The 13,430-nt window shown below is 47.9% G+C and overlaps 1 protein-coding gene across 3 annotated transcripts in view; it reads left to right on the top strand.

Annotated features, from left to right (window-relative positions):
- Window positions 1–829: 829 nt before the first annotated feature.
- The window catches only part of srrt (serrate RNA effector molecule homolog (Arabidopsis)), a 72,571-nt gene continuing 59,970 nt past the window's right edge, over window positions 830–13,430 (top strand). Inside the window, exons 1-5 of one of the 3 annotated variants that reach the window (XM_073049051.1) lie at window positions 830–943; window positions 4,359–4,501; window positions 6,783–6,908; window positions 8,361–8,507; window positions 11,582–11,770. In XM_073049051.1, coding sequence (XP_072905152.1) covers window positions 4,383–4,501; window positions 6,783–6,908; window positions 8,361–8,507; window positions 11,582–11,770 — 581 coding nt within the window. In that variant the 5' untranslated portion in view covers window positions 830–943; window positions 4,359–4,382. Of the gene's footprint in view, window positions 944–1,028; window positions 1,045–4,358; window positions 4,502–6,782; window positions 6,909–8,360; window positions 8,508–11,563; window positions 11,771–13,430 lie in introns of those variants that run through there. The other 2 variants (XM_073049048.1, XM_073049050.1) reach the window with 2 other exon arrangements.

Below are 13,430 nucleotides of genomic sequence, written 5' to 3'. Positions count from 1 at the left end.
TCTGAGTAAAAACTTAGACTGTCGTGTCTCTGGGGTCAGTTTTGTTCTGAATGCTGTTGCTTTTATTGTTTGCATGATTTGTGCTTTTTTGTGTCTCTGCACGTTTGGCATTTGTTGGTCTTTTTGTAAAGAGGTCTTTTGGGTTTCTTGTTTTGTGGCTGCCTGTAAGGAGACACATTTCAAAGTTGTATAAATTTTACATACTATGATAATAAGTGTCCTTTGAACTTTGAAGAATATACTAAAAAAAATACATGGTATAGAAAGGGAACAAAATAGTGAGGCTGTGTTGAGTGGGTTTTCGGACTCCTGTACCACCAATGAGAAGAGGGCACCTGAGGAGAAATTTTAATGATCTGTATACATGGACCCCAGCCACAATGTCTTTTGGGTCTCCAAGAGTTGGAATTGGCTCTTTTGGATATTTAATTGATGACAGGAGCCTCTCATCACCTTGTCCACTATCATTCGGAAATCATGTTTTTTTTAATTGGACACTCATTGCGGCGTCGTCGCGGGAAGACCACGGGCACTCCTAGGCGTCGCTATCGCTGGAGGACCACGGGCACTCCTAGGCGTCGCTATCGCGGGAAGACCACGGGCACTCCTAGGCGTCGCTATCGCTGGAGGACCACGGGCTCTGCTGGGCGTCGCTGTCGCGGGAAGACCACGGGCACTCCTAGGCGTCGCTATCGCTGGAGGACCACGGGCACTCCTAGGCGTCGCTATCGCTGGAGGACCACGGGCTCTGCTGGGCGTCGCTGTCGCGGGAAGACCACGGGCTCTGCTGGGCGTCGCCGTCGCGGGAGGACCACGGGCGCGCCTGGGCGTCGCTGTCTCGGGAGGACCACTGGTAGTGCGGCGCGGGGTTTGCTCTTGCCGCTATTGGCGGCGCGTCGTGCAGCGGGCTTTGAAAGAGCTCGGTGGACAAGTCAAAGCGGCGGTACTGAGAGGTTTTGGTTATTTCAGTTGGAGGATTGCGTTATTGCCGGTCACCGGCCGCTCGCCCGGGTCAGCGGTAGCGTGCCGGAGCCTCGGCTCCAGGTTAATTTCGGCGATCGAGGTTGGGGGGTGTTGTGTTGAGGCCTGGTCCTGAGCCACAACCCCGTGGCCATTGGCCATCCCTGCAGCCGGCGGTTCGAACGGGGCTCCCGATCTAAGTAGGTCGGGCTGCTGATTGCGGAGCGCAATTTGGGAAATCGACCGTTGCTAGCCCTCTGGGATACCCCTGTGATGTCCCATGTCCCTCCCCTCGCCCCGGTTTGCTGGTGGGTTTGTCTAATTCTCTTTCCAGAGGGAGTGGGAGCTGAGTGTCCAGTAGTAATGGAAAGGTGGGGGGGGGGGGGGGGTAGTGGTAGGGTACCTGGCGGACACAGGAGAGATGGTAATGGAGAGGGTGGGGGAGATAACAGAGAGGGGAGAGTATTGAGAATAGAATACCGGGAGCGGAATGGGGAGAGTGAGGGAGACCCTGGGGAGGTTTGAAGAGATCCTGGGAGGGGAAGCCCCTGGGGGACAGAAGAAACGGCTTAAGGGAGGGGAAGGGAGCAGACAGAGGTGGGAGGACCCTGGGGATATACAGAGAGTGTGGTGGGGGGGGAGGTGGAGAACTTGGGTTTTAGGGACGATGGTGGAGACCCTGGGCATAATGGAGAGAGTGAGGGTGACCCTGGTGGAGGTGGAGAGACCCTGGGAAGGGGAAAATTGGGATAGACTCTGGAAGTGATATGGAGAAAGAGATGGAGACCTGGGGGGTGAGCGAATGGAGAGAGTGGGGGAGACCAGGGTGGAAGACACTAGGGATATGAAAAGAGTTGGGGTTGGGAGACCCTGGGGGAGAAGAGAGGAGACAGTTTAAGGAGAGGAAGGGAATGGAGAGTGCGCAAAAGATCTGGGGTAGGGAAAGGGTGCGGAAGACCCTGGGGGGGATGTTGCAGAGGAGATGCCCTAATGGGTGAAGGGAATGGAGAATTTAGGGGAGACCTGGGAGGGGGAAGACCTAGAGGGTTAAGGAGAGAGCGGTAGAGATTCAGGAGGTGGACAGACTCTGTGCAAAGAAAAACCTTGGGGAGGGGGCTATGGAGAGGGTGGGTGGTCGGAGGGGAGACCCTGGGGTTAATATAGAGGGAATGAGGGAGATACCCTGGGGGGCAAAGGAGAGAGCTTAAGAGGGTGAAGGGAATGGAGGTGTGTGGGGGGCCTGGGGCAGGGAAAGAGGGACAGAGGAAGGGAATGGTGGGGGGGGGGGTGTGACCCAGGAGGGAGAAAGACCATGGAGGTTATGGAGAGAGTCGTGGAAGTGATGGCTTTGTGGCAAAGCTGATGGATAATACTAAGATGAGTGGAGGGGTAGGTAGTGCTGAGGAAGCAATGCGATTGCAGCAGGACTTAGACAATTTGGAAGAATGGGCAAAAAAGTGGCAGATGAAATAGAGTGTTGGGAAATGTATGATAATGCATTTTGGTAAAAGGAACAATAGTGCAGACTATTATCTAAATGTGGAGAAAATTCAAGCATCAGAGCTGTAGGGAGACTTGGGAGTCCTCGTGTAAGACTCCCAGAAGATTTATGGAAAGCAAATACAATGTTGACATGTATTTCAAGAGGAATAGAATATAAAAGTAGGGAGATAATGCTGAAGCTTTATAAGACACTAGTCACTAGACACTTGGAGTGTTGTCAACAGTTTTGGGCTCCATATCTCAGAAAGAATGTGTTGTCATTGGAGAGAGTCCGGAGGAGGTTCATGAGGATGATTCCAGGAACGAAGGGGTAAAAGTAGGAGCGTTTGGCAGCTTTGCGCCTGTACACACTGGAATTCAGAATAATGTGTGGGGATCTCATTGAAACTTACTGAATGTTGATAAGGTGGATGTGGAGAGAATGATTCCTCTGGTTGGGGTGTCCAGAACTGAGGGGCAACCTTTTAGAATGGAGGAAGGAATAATTTTTTTTTAACCAAAGAGAGGTGAATCTGTGCCACAGACTGCAGTGGAGACTTAAGTCTATGGGGATATTTCAAGCTGAGAGTTGATAGATTCCTGATTGGTCGGGGCATCAAGGGGGCAGGTATATGGGGTTGATGATCCAGAATCAGCCATGATGAAATGGCATAATTCTTCTCCTATGTCTTATGGTCTTATCCAGGAGATGGAGAGACCCTGTGAGAGAAAGCTCTTGGAGGCGGAATGGGGAGGGAGGCTCTGGAGGGGGGTGTTGGGAGTTTGTTCATGGTTTGAGCAAGATGTTGTGATAAGGATTCACTTTGCAGTATGTACTTGCTGAGGCAGTATTGGACATAGTTTTGTTCTCCTTTCTGGGAAAGGGTTTACTGGCTGGAGGAGGGCAGCAAATGTACACTGGATGGTTCCTGGAAATGTGGAACTGTTAGGAGAGATTGAGTATGTCTGGCCTCTTTCCCTGATGGTAAAGTACCAGGTCCTTAATAGTGCAGGAAGTTACAATTTCAGGGTATGAGGAAGGCTATTTAGAACAGAGATGAGAAAAAAATTCTTTTCTCAAGTGAATCTTTGAAGTCCTTTATCACACAAGGCCCATTTATTGAGTGTATTCAAATGATTTCTGATATTAAAAGGCAGGATAGTGGTGTTGGAGGTAGGTGAGAATGTGGGTTTAGCAGAGTTGCCTACTCAGGAAAGGAGATGAAAACTATATCCAATATTGTCTCAGGAAGTCAGTCTCGGAAAGTGCAGAAAGAGTTTATCTAAAGTGAATCCAACATCATGTTGACAACATGAACAAATTCCCCCCCCCCCCCCCCCCCCCCCCCGGTCTCCCCCACTCTCTCCATTTTGCCCCGGGTATTGTGTCTTTTGCAGAATACCCTTGCTCTGTGTTCCTGCTACTGAGCATCCTCAGTTACGTAGTTTAAGGCTTTATTTTGAGTGCCTCTAATGAAGTCTCCGCAACCCCTGCTTCACCCCATCTCCTTGGAGCTGTCCTCACTGAGGCCATCCTGGAAAAACTGCTCCACGAGATTCAAAAATTATTTAATGTTCCTGCACACAAATGTAAAGGAAAATAGATGATTGTTACTCCAGACCTGATATACAAAAAATTGTAAAATGCTAAAAACACATACGATGAATGTAAATACATACGGTCGCTTGTATACATTGGTTGTATGTCCATAAAGTAGCACTGTACTATACACTAGGTGACTGACAGGAAATAATAAAGTAGTGATGGAGGTGTTGATTAGCTTTACTACTTGGTGAAAGCAACTATTTTGGATCTGGTGGTCTGATAGGAGTGGGGCAAACAGTTCGAGGATGCCATCAACCTCTCCACAATACGGAGGCCACCATCTTACTCACCTGTCTTTCCTCTCTGGTAGATCACCGTGTGAAGGAGCAGGGTCATGGGTGACAGCGATGACGAGTACGACCGGCGGCGCAGGGACAAGTTCCGCCGCGAAAGGAGCGACTACGACCGTTCCCGGGAGAGGGACGACAGGCGGCGGGATGATTGGAATGATAGGTCAGGCTGGGATTCTCCTTCCCTCAGAATCTAGGATGAGCTGCTCCTATTCTGGCTCTGAGATGACCGTTTGGACCAGTGTGGGTGCTGCTGTAGCTTCTTGACATGAACGTGGGTTGGTTGTTTGAAGTACACTTCTCCCGCATTTATGCTGGACTTTCCATGTTGCTGACCCATGAGATGAGTGCCATCCTGAATTCCTCTTCTCCACTTTGAATGCACGTGGACCAGGAGTAAATGGAGATTTTCCAATGGCCACTATTTCATTATCAGTTTCCCATTCCCACACCAACATGTTGGTCCATGGCCTTCACTATGCCAGGATGAGGCCATTCTCAGGTTGGAGGAGCAACACCTCTTATTCCATCCGGGTAGCCTTCAATCTTTTAGTATGATTATTAATTTCTCCAATTTCTCCACCCTCCCTCTTCTCTCTTTTCCATTCTCCATTTTTGTTCCCCCTCCATAAGATATTGGAGCAGAATCAGGCCATTTGGCCCATTGAATCTGTTCCACCATTCCATCCTGGCTGATATATTAATCCCTCCAACCCCAGTTTCCTGCTTTCTTTCCATAACCTTTGGCACCCTGACTAATCAAAAACCTACCAACCTCCGCTTTAAACGTACCCAATAACTTAGCCTCCACAGCAATGAATCCCATCTAAAGAAATTGCTCTTCATTTTTATTTATTTAGAGATACAACCTGGAACAGGCCCTTCCAGCCCAACGAGCTGTGTTGCCCAGCAACCCACCTATTTAACCCTAACCTAATCACAGGGCAATTTACAATGAACAATTAACCTACTGACCAGTACACTATTGGACTGTGGTAGGAAACCCGAGGAGCCCTCGCGCTCAGGAGAAGAACATATGCAAACTTCTTACAGAGGATGCCAGAATTGAACTCTGAACTCTGATGTCCCAAGCTTGTAACTGCGTTACTGTGGCACCCTCATCTCTGTTCTAGAGGGAGGTTGTACCTTTGGCTCGGAGACTCTCGCACTATAGGAAACATCCTCACCATGTCCATTCTATCCAGGACTTTAAATATTCGGTAGTTTTCAATGAGATTCTTCCCCCCCCCCCCCCCCCCCCCCCCACCATTCTTCTAAACTCCAGCCATTTCAGCTTCTCATACGTGAACTCTTTCATTCCAAAGATCATTCTCATAGTTAGTTCCCACAACATGAAGCAGAAAATTGAACAAGAGGTGTTGCTGGAGTGCAGACACAGGGAGGGAACTCCAGCTTTCTTTTCACGAGATACTTTAACTAAGCAGACAGTTGGAGTTTTGCGGAACCAGTGTCCCGGTGGGTCGAGTGTGTGTGTGAAGCCTGAGGGGTAGCAGGTCTACGGGAGTGGCATGTGTGGGAGGTGGAGAGGTATCTGCAATATCTGGTAACAAGGGCAACCTCCTTGCCCATCCTCAGATCTCGTGACTAATCAAAATCAGGTTTATTATCACTGATGTATGCAGTGGAATGTGTTGTTTTGTGGCAGCAGTACAGTACAATACATAAATTACAGTAATTACAGCGTAAAGATGTTCTATAACTATGAAATCAATAAAAAAAGCAATGAAAAAAGAGAGCAAAGTAGTGATGTAGTTTCTTTAGTTTCCAGTGTCCGGTTGTGCAACAGATCAGCATCTGGCCCACTGACTGGTATATCAACTCCTTGTTACCTGCAGATCCCATAGAATTGAGGTGGGATGCATGCTTTATAGGAAAAATATGGGCTTCCTTTGTGTGACTGTTTTGTGATCCAACCAATGAATGACTGTTTTTCTTGCACATGACGCTCATTCTATTCACAAACGAGAGAGCAACCCCCCCCCCCCCCCCCCGATGAGGTCACCCTCATTCTGTTGGTGGGTAAAGTTGTCTGGGCTTTGTTATTGTGATACAGCGTAGGATAGGCCTTTCCAGCCCAGCCCAAGCCTAACCTAATCACAATGACCAATTAACCCACCAATTGGTAGGACTTTGGACTGTGAGAGGAAACTAGAGCACCAGGAGGAAACCTACTAGGTTACAGGGAGAAGGTACAAACTCCTTATATGTAGCAGCAGGAAATGAACCTGGGTTGCTGTACTGTAAAATATTGTGCTAACCACTTCCGACCATGTCACCTGTTGTCCTGAGCTGCCCTGATACCCCAGCTCTCACGATAACGTCATGCCCAACCTGCAGGCTCAATGCTCTATTGCTGTCTACACCGTGCTATCCTGAATGTCTCTGGCTGACCTGCTAAAGTGGGGTCTTTCCTTGCCTTGCAGAGAGTGGGACAGGGGGAGAGAGCGGCGAAGTCGAGAGTATCGAGACTATGACCGAGGGAGAAGGGAGCGTTTCTCTCCACCGCGGCACGACCTCAGCCCTCCCCAGAAGCGAGTGCGCCGGGATTGGTGAGTACTGGAGCTGTGGAGTGAGCAGGTGATGTTGCTGCAGATACCCTGTCCTCTGCAGATAAGCTGCTGTTCCTCGAGTCCTTTTCAGAAATCAGTATGCTGGGACCATGCCTGCGATAGCCTTCTCCTCCATATAACTTAGCTCTGCGCTTAGTGTTTACAGCAAGCCTCTCCATGCACTCAGCAACTTCAACATTCCTGAGTTCAGGTTGTTCGATATTATGATAGACCTCAGACCACATCTTCCCGTTTCAGTCGTCTGAACATTTCCAACTTCCCTTGTAACTGCAGACAAGGTCCAAACTTTTAAATAGTCCAATAGGTCTAAGGTCCAATAATCCAATAGTCCAAGATCCAAACATTTAACTGGTCCTAAAGTTCAAAAGAGTCCAAACGTTTCCAACTTCCCTTGCAACTGGAGACGGGGTCCAAATGTTTAAATAGTCCACATGTTCAATTTAGTCCAATTGGTCCAAGATCCAAACATTCAAAATAGTTCAAATGTTTAAACTGGTCCAAACGTTTTAAACTGGAGACCCTGGCATTCCTTTTCCTGGTGTCCAGACCATCTGCTGTGATGCTGCTGAGGCCTGCCCAGTGACATGGTAGGCAGGTATCTAATTGACTCGAATCCCCAGTGAGTCGGCACCTGACCCTCCCATTGATACATTATCTGTGTGAAGTTGGTTGTGTCTTACTCGGAATGTGGGTTGGGCTCAGGATCTGTAGGGATTAGGAACCTGTGTACCTATGTAGTTGGGAGCTCTGTTTATTTGACAAGCTCTCAGTGGGAACCATTTCCTGCTGCTTGAAACTCTTCTGGTTATTATGTGATGGCAGAAAAATTCCTTAGAGGAATAATTGTCATATGTACATCAAAACATACAGTGAAATGAGTTGTTTGCATCAACGACCAACACTGTCCGAGGATGTGCTGGAGGTAGGGCGCAACTGTCAGTACGTTTCTGATGCCATTGTAGCATGCACACAACACAGTAGCCTTAACCTGTATGAATTTGGAATGTTGTAGGAGACTGGAGGAAATGCCCGCAGCCACAGAGAGAATGTACAGACAGCAGTGGGAATTGAACCCTGATCATTAACCACTATGATGCCATTAACATTTTTTAAAATTTAAATTAAGTAAAAGATGTGTGTTGAGCTTTGGTTGGAGTAACATCAACAGGTCTGAGAAATCTGCTTGTCAGGCACCATCAGAGTCCCAGGTTTATTGGAGTTTTACTGTACATGTCTCACGGAAAGCCTGCATTCAAATTCTTTCCTGCTGTGAGCAGTTCAGGTGACATTGACGTGTTTAAATCCAACCTAATCAGCTCGCTTGCTGACTTTGAGAATTTGTCTACACTGCCACCAGGTTCCTACCCCACCCACTTTGTAACTCATTGTGGGCGTGAAGGATTTGCTGATATGCTGTGTCTTTCCCCTTAGGGAGGATCACGTTGCGGACCCCTATCACACAGGCTATGAAATGCCGTATGCTGGTGGGGGAGGTCCCAGCTATGGCCCCCCGCAGCCCTGGGGGCACCCGGATATTCACATGATGCAGCAACACCATGGGATTCCCATCCAGGCCAGGTGAGGTCATCCAAGGTGCGGACTCCCGCGGCTGATGGAGTATAGCTTTCCACATCCACCTCAGGTGTTAAAGGTCCCGGGTAGGAGGTATCAGCATTTCGGCTGCTCAATCTGCATGTGGTGGGGTGTAGTGATGTTGTGGGTGGATGTTCAGCCCATGGAGTCTGTGTAATCCTATCAGTCCCAATCACCTGATACACTTCCATACCCACAGCATTGTAAAAATAGCATTAAAAGCACATAGGACAGATTAGAAAGAATAATTACAAATACTGGGGGGGGAGGGGAAGAACTGGTTGTAGGAGAAGACTTGCAATATGTGCTTAGTTAGAGATACAGTAACGAACCTGTGCTGCCCAATTACACCCATGTGACTAACTCTGTAACCCATGTGCCTTTGGGATGTGGGAAGAAACCCATGTGGTCATGGGGGAGAATGTAGAAACTCCTTGTAGACAGTGGAGGGAATTGAACCTGGGCCACTGGCGCTGTGTTACGAGGAAGCAGATTCACTCGAGGGGTTTGGGAAGTGAGACAGAAGAAACCTGATTACGAATAAGCACATTAACATTAATAATTTATTTACAAAAAAACAGTAAAACAATCAAATATCTAAGTCTCCCCAAGTTACTCAACTGCAAAACTAAACATTCAACCAACACTTAGCTAAGTGTGCGCGGGGGCCCTCCTATATCTACAGCATACTTCCCCAATGGCTCTTCAGAGCTTGTCACGACCTCAGTGTGAAGGTGAGCCCCTGGAGACAAAGGGAAAAAGTCAGCGAGTCTCTTGCACCTGCTGTCCTTATGCTCCTGAGGCGCCCAGAAGCACAGACTGATGGCAGGGCACGCGAGGCAGCCAGTGGGAAAGAGCTGCTGCATCCCTCAGAAGGGCCAGTCAGCAACCAGCACGGTGGAAGCGGCTTTCGACTGGCAAGTAAACCAACCCTTCCCAGTGCAGGCTGTACTGGTGCACTCTGCCGCACCACCGTTGGATTCAGATGCTTTTGATCCAATGTTCTTTTGGAAGTCAAGAAAGAGGCATAAAACCTGTTGCTTTACAATCATTTTATTAAGCACTGAAAGAACAGAGGGATTGGAAACAGAGTAGAAAGAGTCTAGCAGCGGCAGGGAAGAACAAAGAAAAGAAAGAGTCAGAGGCTACGTTGGGATTTTTATGCCGTGGACTCATACTATTAAGCAAAGGGTCCATGAACCCCAGGGTGGGAACCCCTGTCCTACATGCTCTATTCCTGTACCAGTTTGCTAAATCCATTGAATTCCCTTAGATAAGACACATTCCCTTCCCATTACGAACAAGAGAAAATCTGCCAGTGCTGGAACACATACAAAATGCTGGAGGAACTCAGCAGACCAAGCAGCAGCTATGGAAAAAAGTACAGTCGATGTTTTGGGCCGAGAGCTTTCTGCAGGACTGGGGAAAGAAAGCTGAGGGGAGAGGGGAGAGGAAAACACAAGGAGATAGATGAAACCTGAATGGGGAGGGATGAAGTTGATTGGTGAGGAGATACAGGCTGGAGAAGGGGGAGTGTAACAGAAGACCATTAAAGAAAGAAATGGGGAGAGGAGCACCGTGGGAGGCAGTGGGCAGGCAAGGAGATTAAGGTGAGAGAGGCAAAATGGAATGGCGAATGGTGAAGGGGGGGCATTACTGGGAGTTTGAGAAATTGCTGTTCATGCCATCAGGTTGGAGGCTACCCAGACGGAATATAAGGTGGTGTTCTCCAACATGAATGTGGCCTCATTACGACAGTGGAGGAGGCCATGGATAGACATATCAGAATGGGAAGTGGAATTAAAATGGTTGGCCATTGGGAATCCCGCTTTTCCTGGCAGATGGAGTATAGATGCTCAGTGAAGCAGTCTCCCAATCTATGTTGGGTCTCACTGATATACAGGAGGCCACACCAGGAGCACCGGACACAGTATATGACCCCAACAGACTCACAGGTGAAGTGTCACCTCACCTGGAAGGACTCTTTGGGGTCCTGAATGATAGTGAGGGAGGAGGTGTCGTGGCAGGTGTAGCACTTGTTCTGCTTGCAAAGATGAGTGACAGGAGGGAGATCAGTGGGGAGTGATAAATGGAAAAGGCAGTTGGGTGGGAAGCGACTCTTACGGAAAGCAGAAAGTGGAGGGGAGGGAAAGATGTTCTTGGTGGTGGGATCCTGTTGGAGATAGAGAATTATGTGCTGGACACTGGTAGGTGAGGACAAGAGGAATCTTATCCCTGGTATAGAGTAGAGAGGATGGTGTGAAAGCAGACATGCTTGAGATGGAAGAGATGCGGTTGAGGGAGGTGTTGACAGTGGAGGAAGGGAAGCCCTTTTCTTTGAAGAAAGAGGGCACCTCCTTTGTTCTGGAATGAAAAGCCTCATCCTGAGAGCAGGTGCGGCAGAGACGGAGGAAGTGATTGAAGGGAATGCCGTTTTTACAAGTAACAGGGTAGGGGGATTTGTCGATAAGAATCAACCAATCAAATAGTCCCAATTCAAATAATGCAATAGCAAAGAAGCTTCTAGGAGGCACACACTCAACGATTCAGGAACAACGTCTTCCCCTCTGCCATCAGATTTCTGAGTGGATATTGAACCCATTAACACTACCTCACTACTTTTTACTTCTCTTTTTGCACTACGTATTTAACATTTTTTTTTACTGTAATTCATATTTTTGTTACGTATTACAATGTAGTGCTACCACAACAAATTTCACAATGGATGCCAGTGATATTAAACCCAAATTTGGTTCTGAATACAGAACTGTAACCTCTAGTGGACACTGAACAATTTCATATTCATGGATAATTATGTAAAATACAAGCAGGTATAGAAAAAAATAAAACTACAAAGAAAATAACAATAATATAGTGTAGTCCAACACCACTTGCGTGCCCTCAATCACTCTCACAATTCTCCCACCCAAGCATGCTGGGATAATGTACTGTGGTTGAGTGGGTGATTTGTAAGCAAGGGATGAGGGTAGTAGTGCCAATCTTCGGGGAAGCTAGTGACCATGCTATACCGACGCTGTTAGTCTTCTTCCCACCCCCAGGTTGGGCAACCTGCACGAGATGGAGGTGGGTCCTCCACCCCCAGTGATGAAGACCTTCAAGGAGTTCCTGCTGTCCCTGGACGACTCTGTTGATGAGACCGAATCTGTGAAGCGCTACAATGACTACAAGATCGAGTTCCGCCGTCAGCAGATGCAGGACTTCTTCCTGGCCCACAAGGATGAGGAATGGTGAGGTCACATGTTGGGAGGCCGGTGTTTGCGTGTTATTGACCATTTGCTTAATAAATGCAGCCAGGTGTGATTCAATAGTGACATGTTAGGTTTCTGATTCTTCTCTCCTTGCCTGAGCTCAGAACCGTGTGGATGGCAGAGAGCAGGCCCAAGAGTATCTTGGCCTTCCCTCCTCTGGCTGCCTTCCACATTCTCCAGTGTGGATCAGTGCAGTCATGGTGATGGGTCATTTCCAGTGGGACTTCTCTCGTCCTGTGTGGAGACCTCTGTTCTTCTGCCTCTGCAATCCCTGAATCCAGGCCTTGCCTTATACCAACTGTAGAGGCAAGATTCCCAACTGGCGATGAAACTTGTATCCCCTTAACCCCGTTCCAGTGTGATGTGCCCCAAGTTCCATGGGGCAGTGATGTTTCATTCACTTTTCCAGACTCAAATCTTTGCTGGTGTTGAAATTGCTTTCCATTGGTAGAAAATAATGTTACCTAATGCTTTCTCTTGGTATCTGTAACTGTTATTGAAATTGTTAATTGTGTTAAATGACTGGATTTCCAAGGCTCACTGAGCAACTATCCTGGTTCCCATGTCTCTCAGCCTTTGGGAGTGAACTTGAGGTAAAGCTTCCCTTCAAGATCTGAATTCTTATCAGTGGTTGTACCTTATCACCTGAGCTCCAGGTTGGATACCCTAATCCTCGGGTCACTGGTTGGGAAATTGTCCTCTCCTGCCCTATAACATTGTAGACCACATTTGCAAAAAGACCCCCCTGATCTACTGCTCCCTTCTGCATGGTCTCCATCCCCTAACCCATCCACTCCCCCAGGTCAGGACTGAAAAACTTGCACTAATTATTATTCCCTGCCCCCTGTACAGAACTTTCATTCAAAGTGTCTGCCCTGCACTGGTTGGAGCATGTTTATCTGGGGGGGGATGTTGGCTAACAGTGCACTGGGTTTATCCAGTATTGTTCAATGAGGGGGAGAGCAGACTGATGACATAAGAACATATGAACTAGGGGGAGAAGTCAGCCATCTGGCCCAACAAGACATGAGATAATGGCTGATCTGGCCGTGGACTCAAGCTTCACCTACCTACCTTTTCCCTTTAATTTTTAATTCACTTGCTATGCAAAAATCTATCTAACTGTGTCTTAAGTATATTTAATGATGTAGCCTCTACTGCATCCCTGAGCAGAGAATTTCACTGATCCACTACTCTCTGGGAGAAGAAGTTCCTCCTCATCTCCATCCTATTCCCCTGAATCTTGAGGTTATGTCTCCTAGTTCTAGTGATTCATTGTGTTTGGTGTCTGTCTGTGAGGGGAAGAACCTGATGGTGTGCTTAGTCTGTAGCTTGTGCAGTATATCGATGGGAGGGGGTCCAATGATCTTGGACAGTAGATTGGCTGACCGGCAGAAGGCAAAGAGTGGGAATAAAGGGAACCTTTTCTGGTTGAATGCTAGTGGTGTTCCACAGGGTTTGATATTGGGTCAGCTTCTTTCACATTATATGTCACTGAATGGATGATAGACTTGATGGCTTTGTGCCCGTTTGCTGATGATACAAAGATGGAGGGGCAGGTAGTGTTGAGGAAGCAGGAATACTGCAGAGGAACTTGGACAAATTAGGAGAACGGGCAGAGACGTGGCAGATGGAATGC

The sequence above is a fragment of the Hemitrygon akajei genome, chromosome 6 (genome assembly GCF_048418815.1).
Source record: "Hemitrygon akajei chromosome 6, sHemAka1.3, whole genome shotgun sequence".
Lineage (NCBI taxonomy): Eukaryota > Metazoa > Chordata > Chondrichthyes > Myliobatiformes > Dasyatidae > Hemitrygon > Hemitrygon akajei.
The sequence above is the reverse complement of the archived record's forward strand: the minus strand, read 5'-3'. Positions and strand labels throughout refer to the sequence as shown.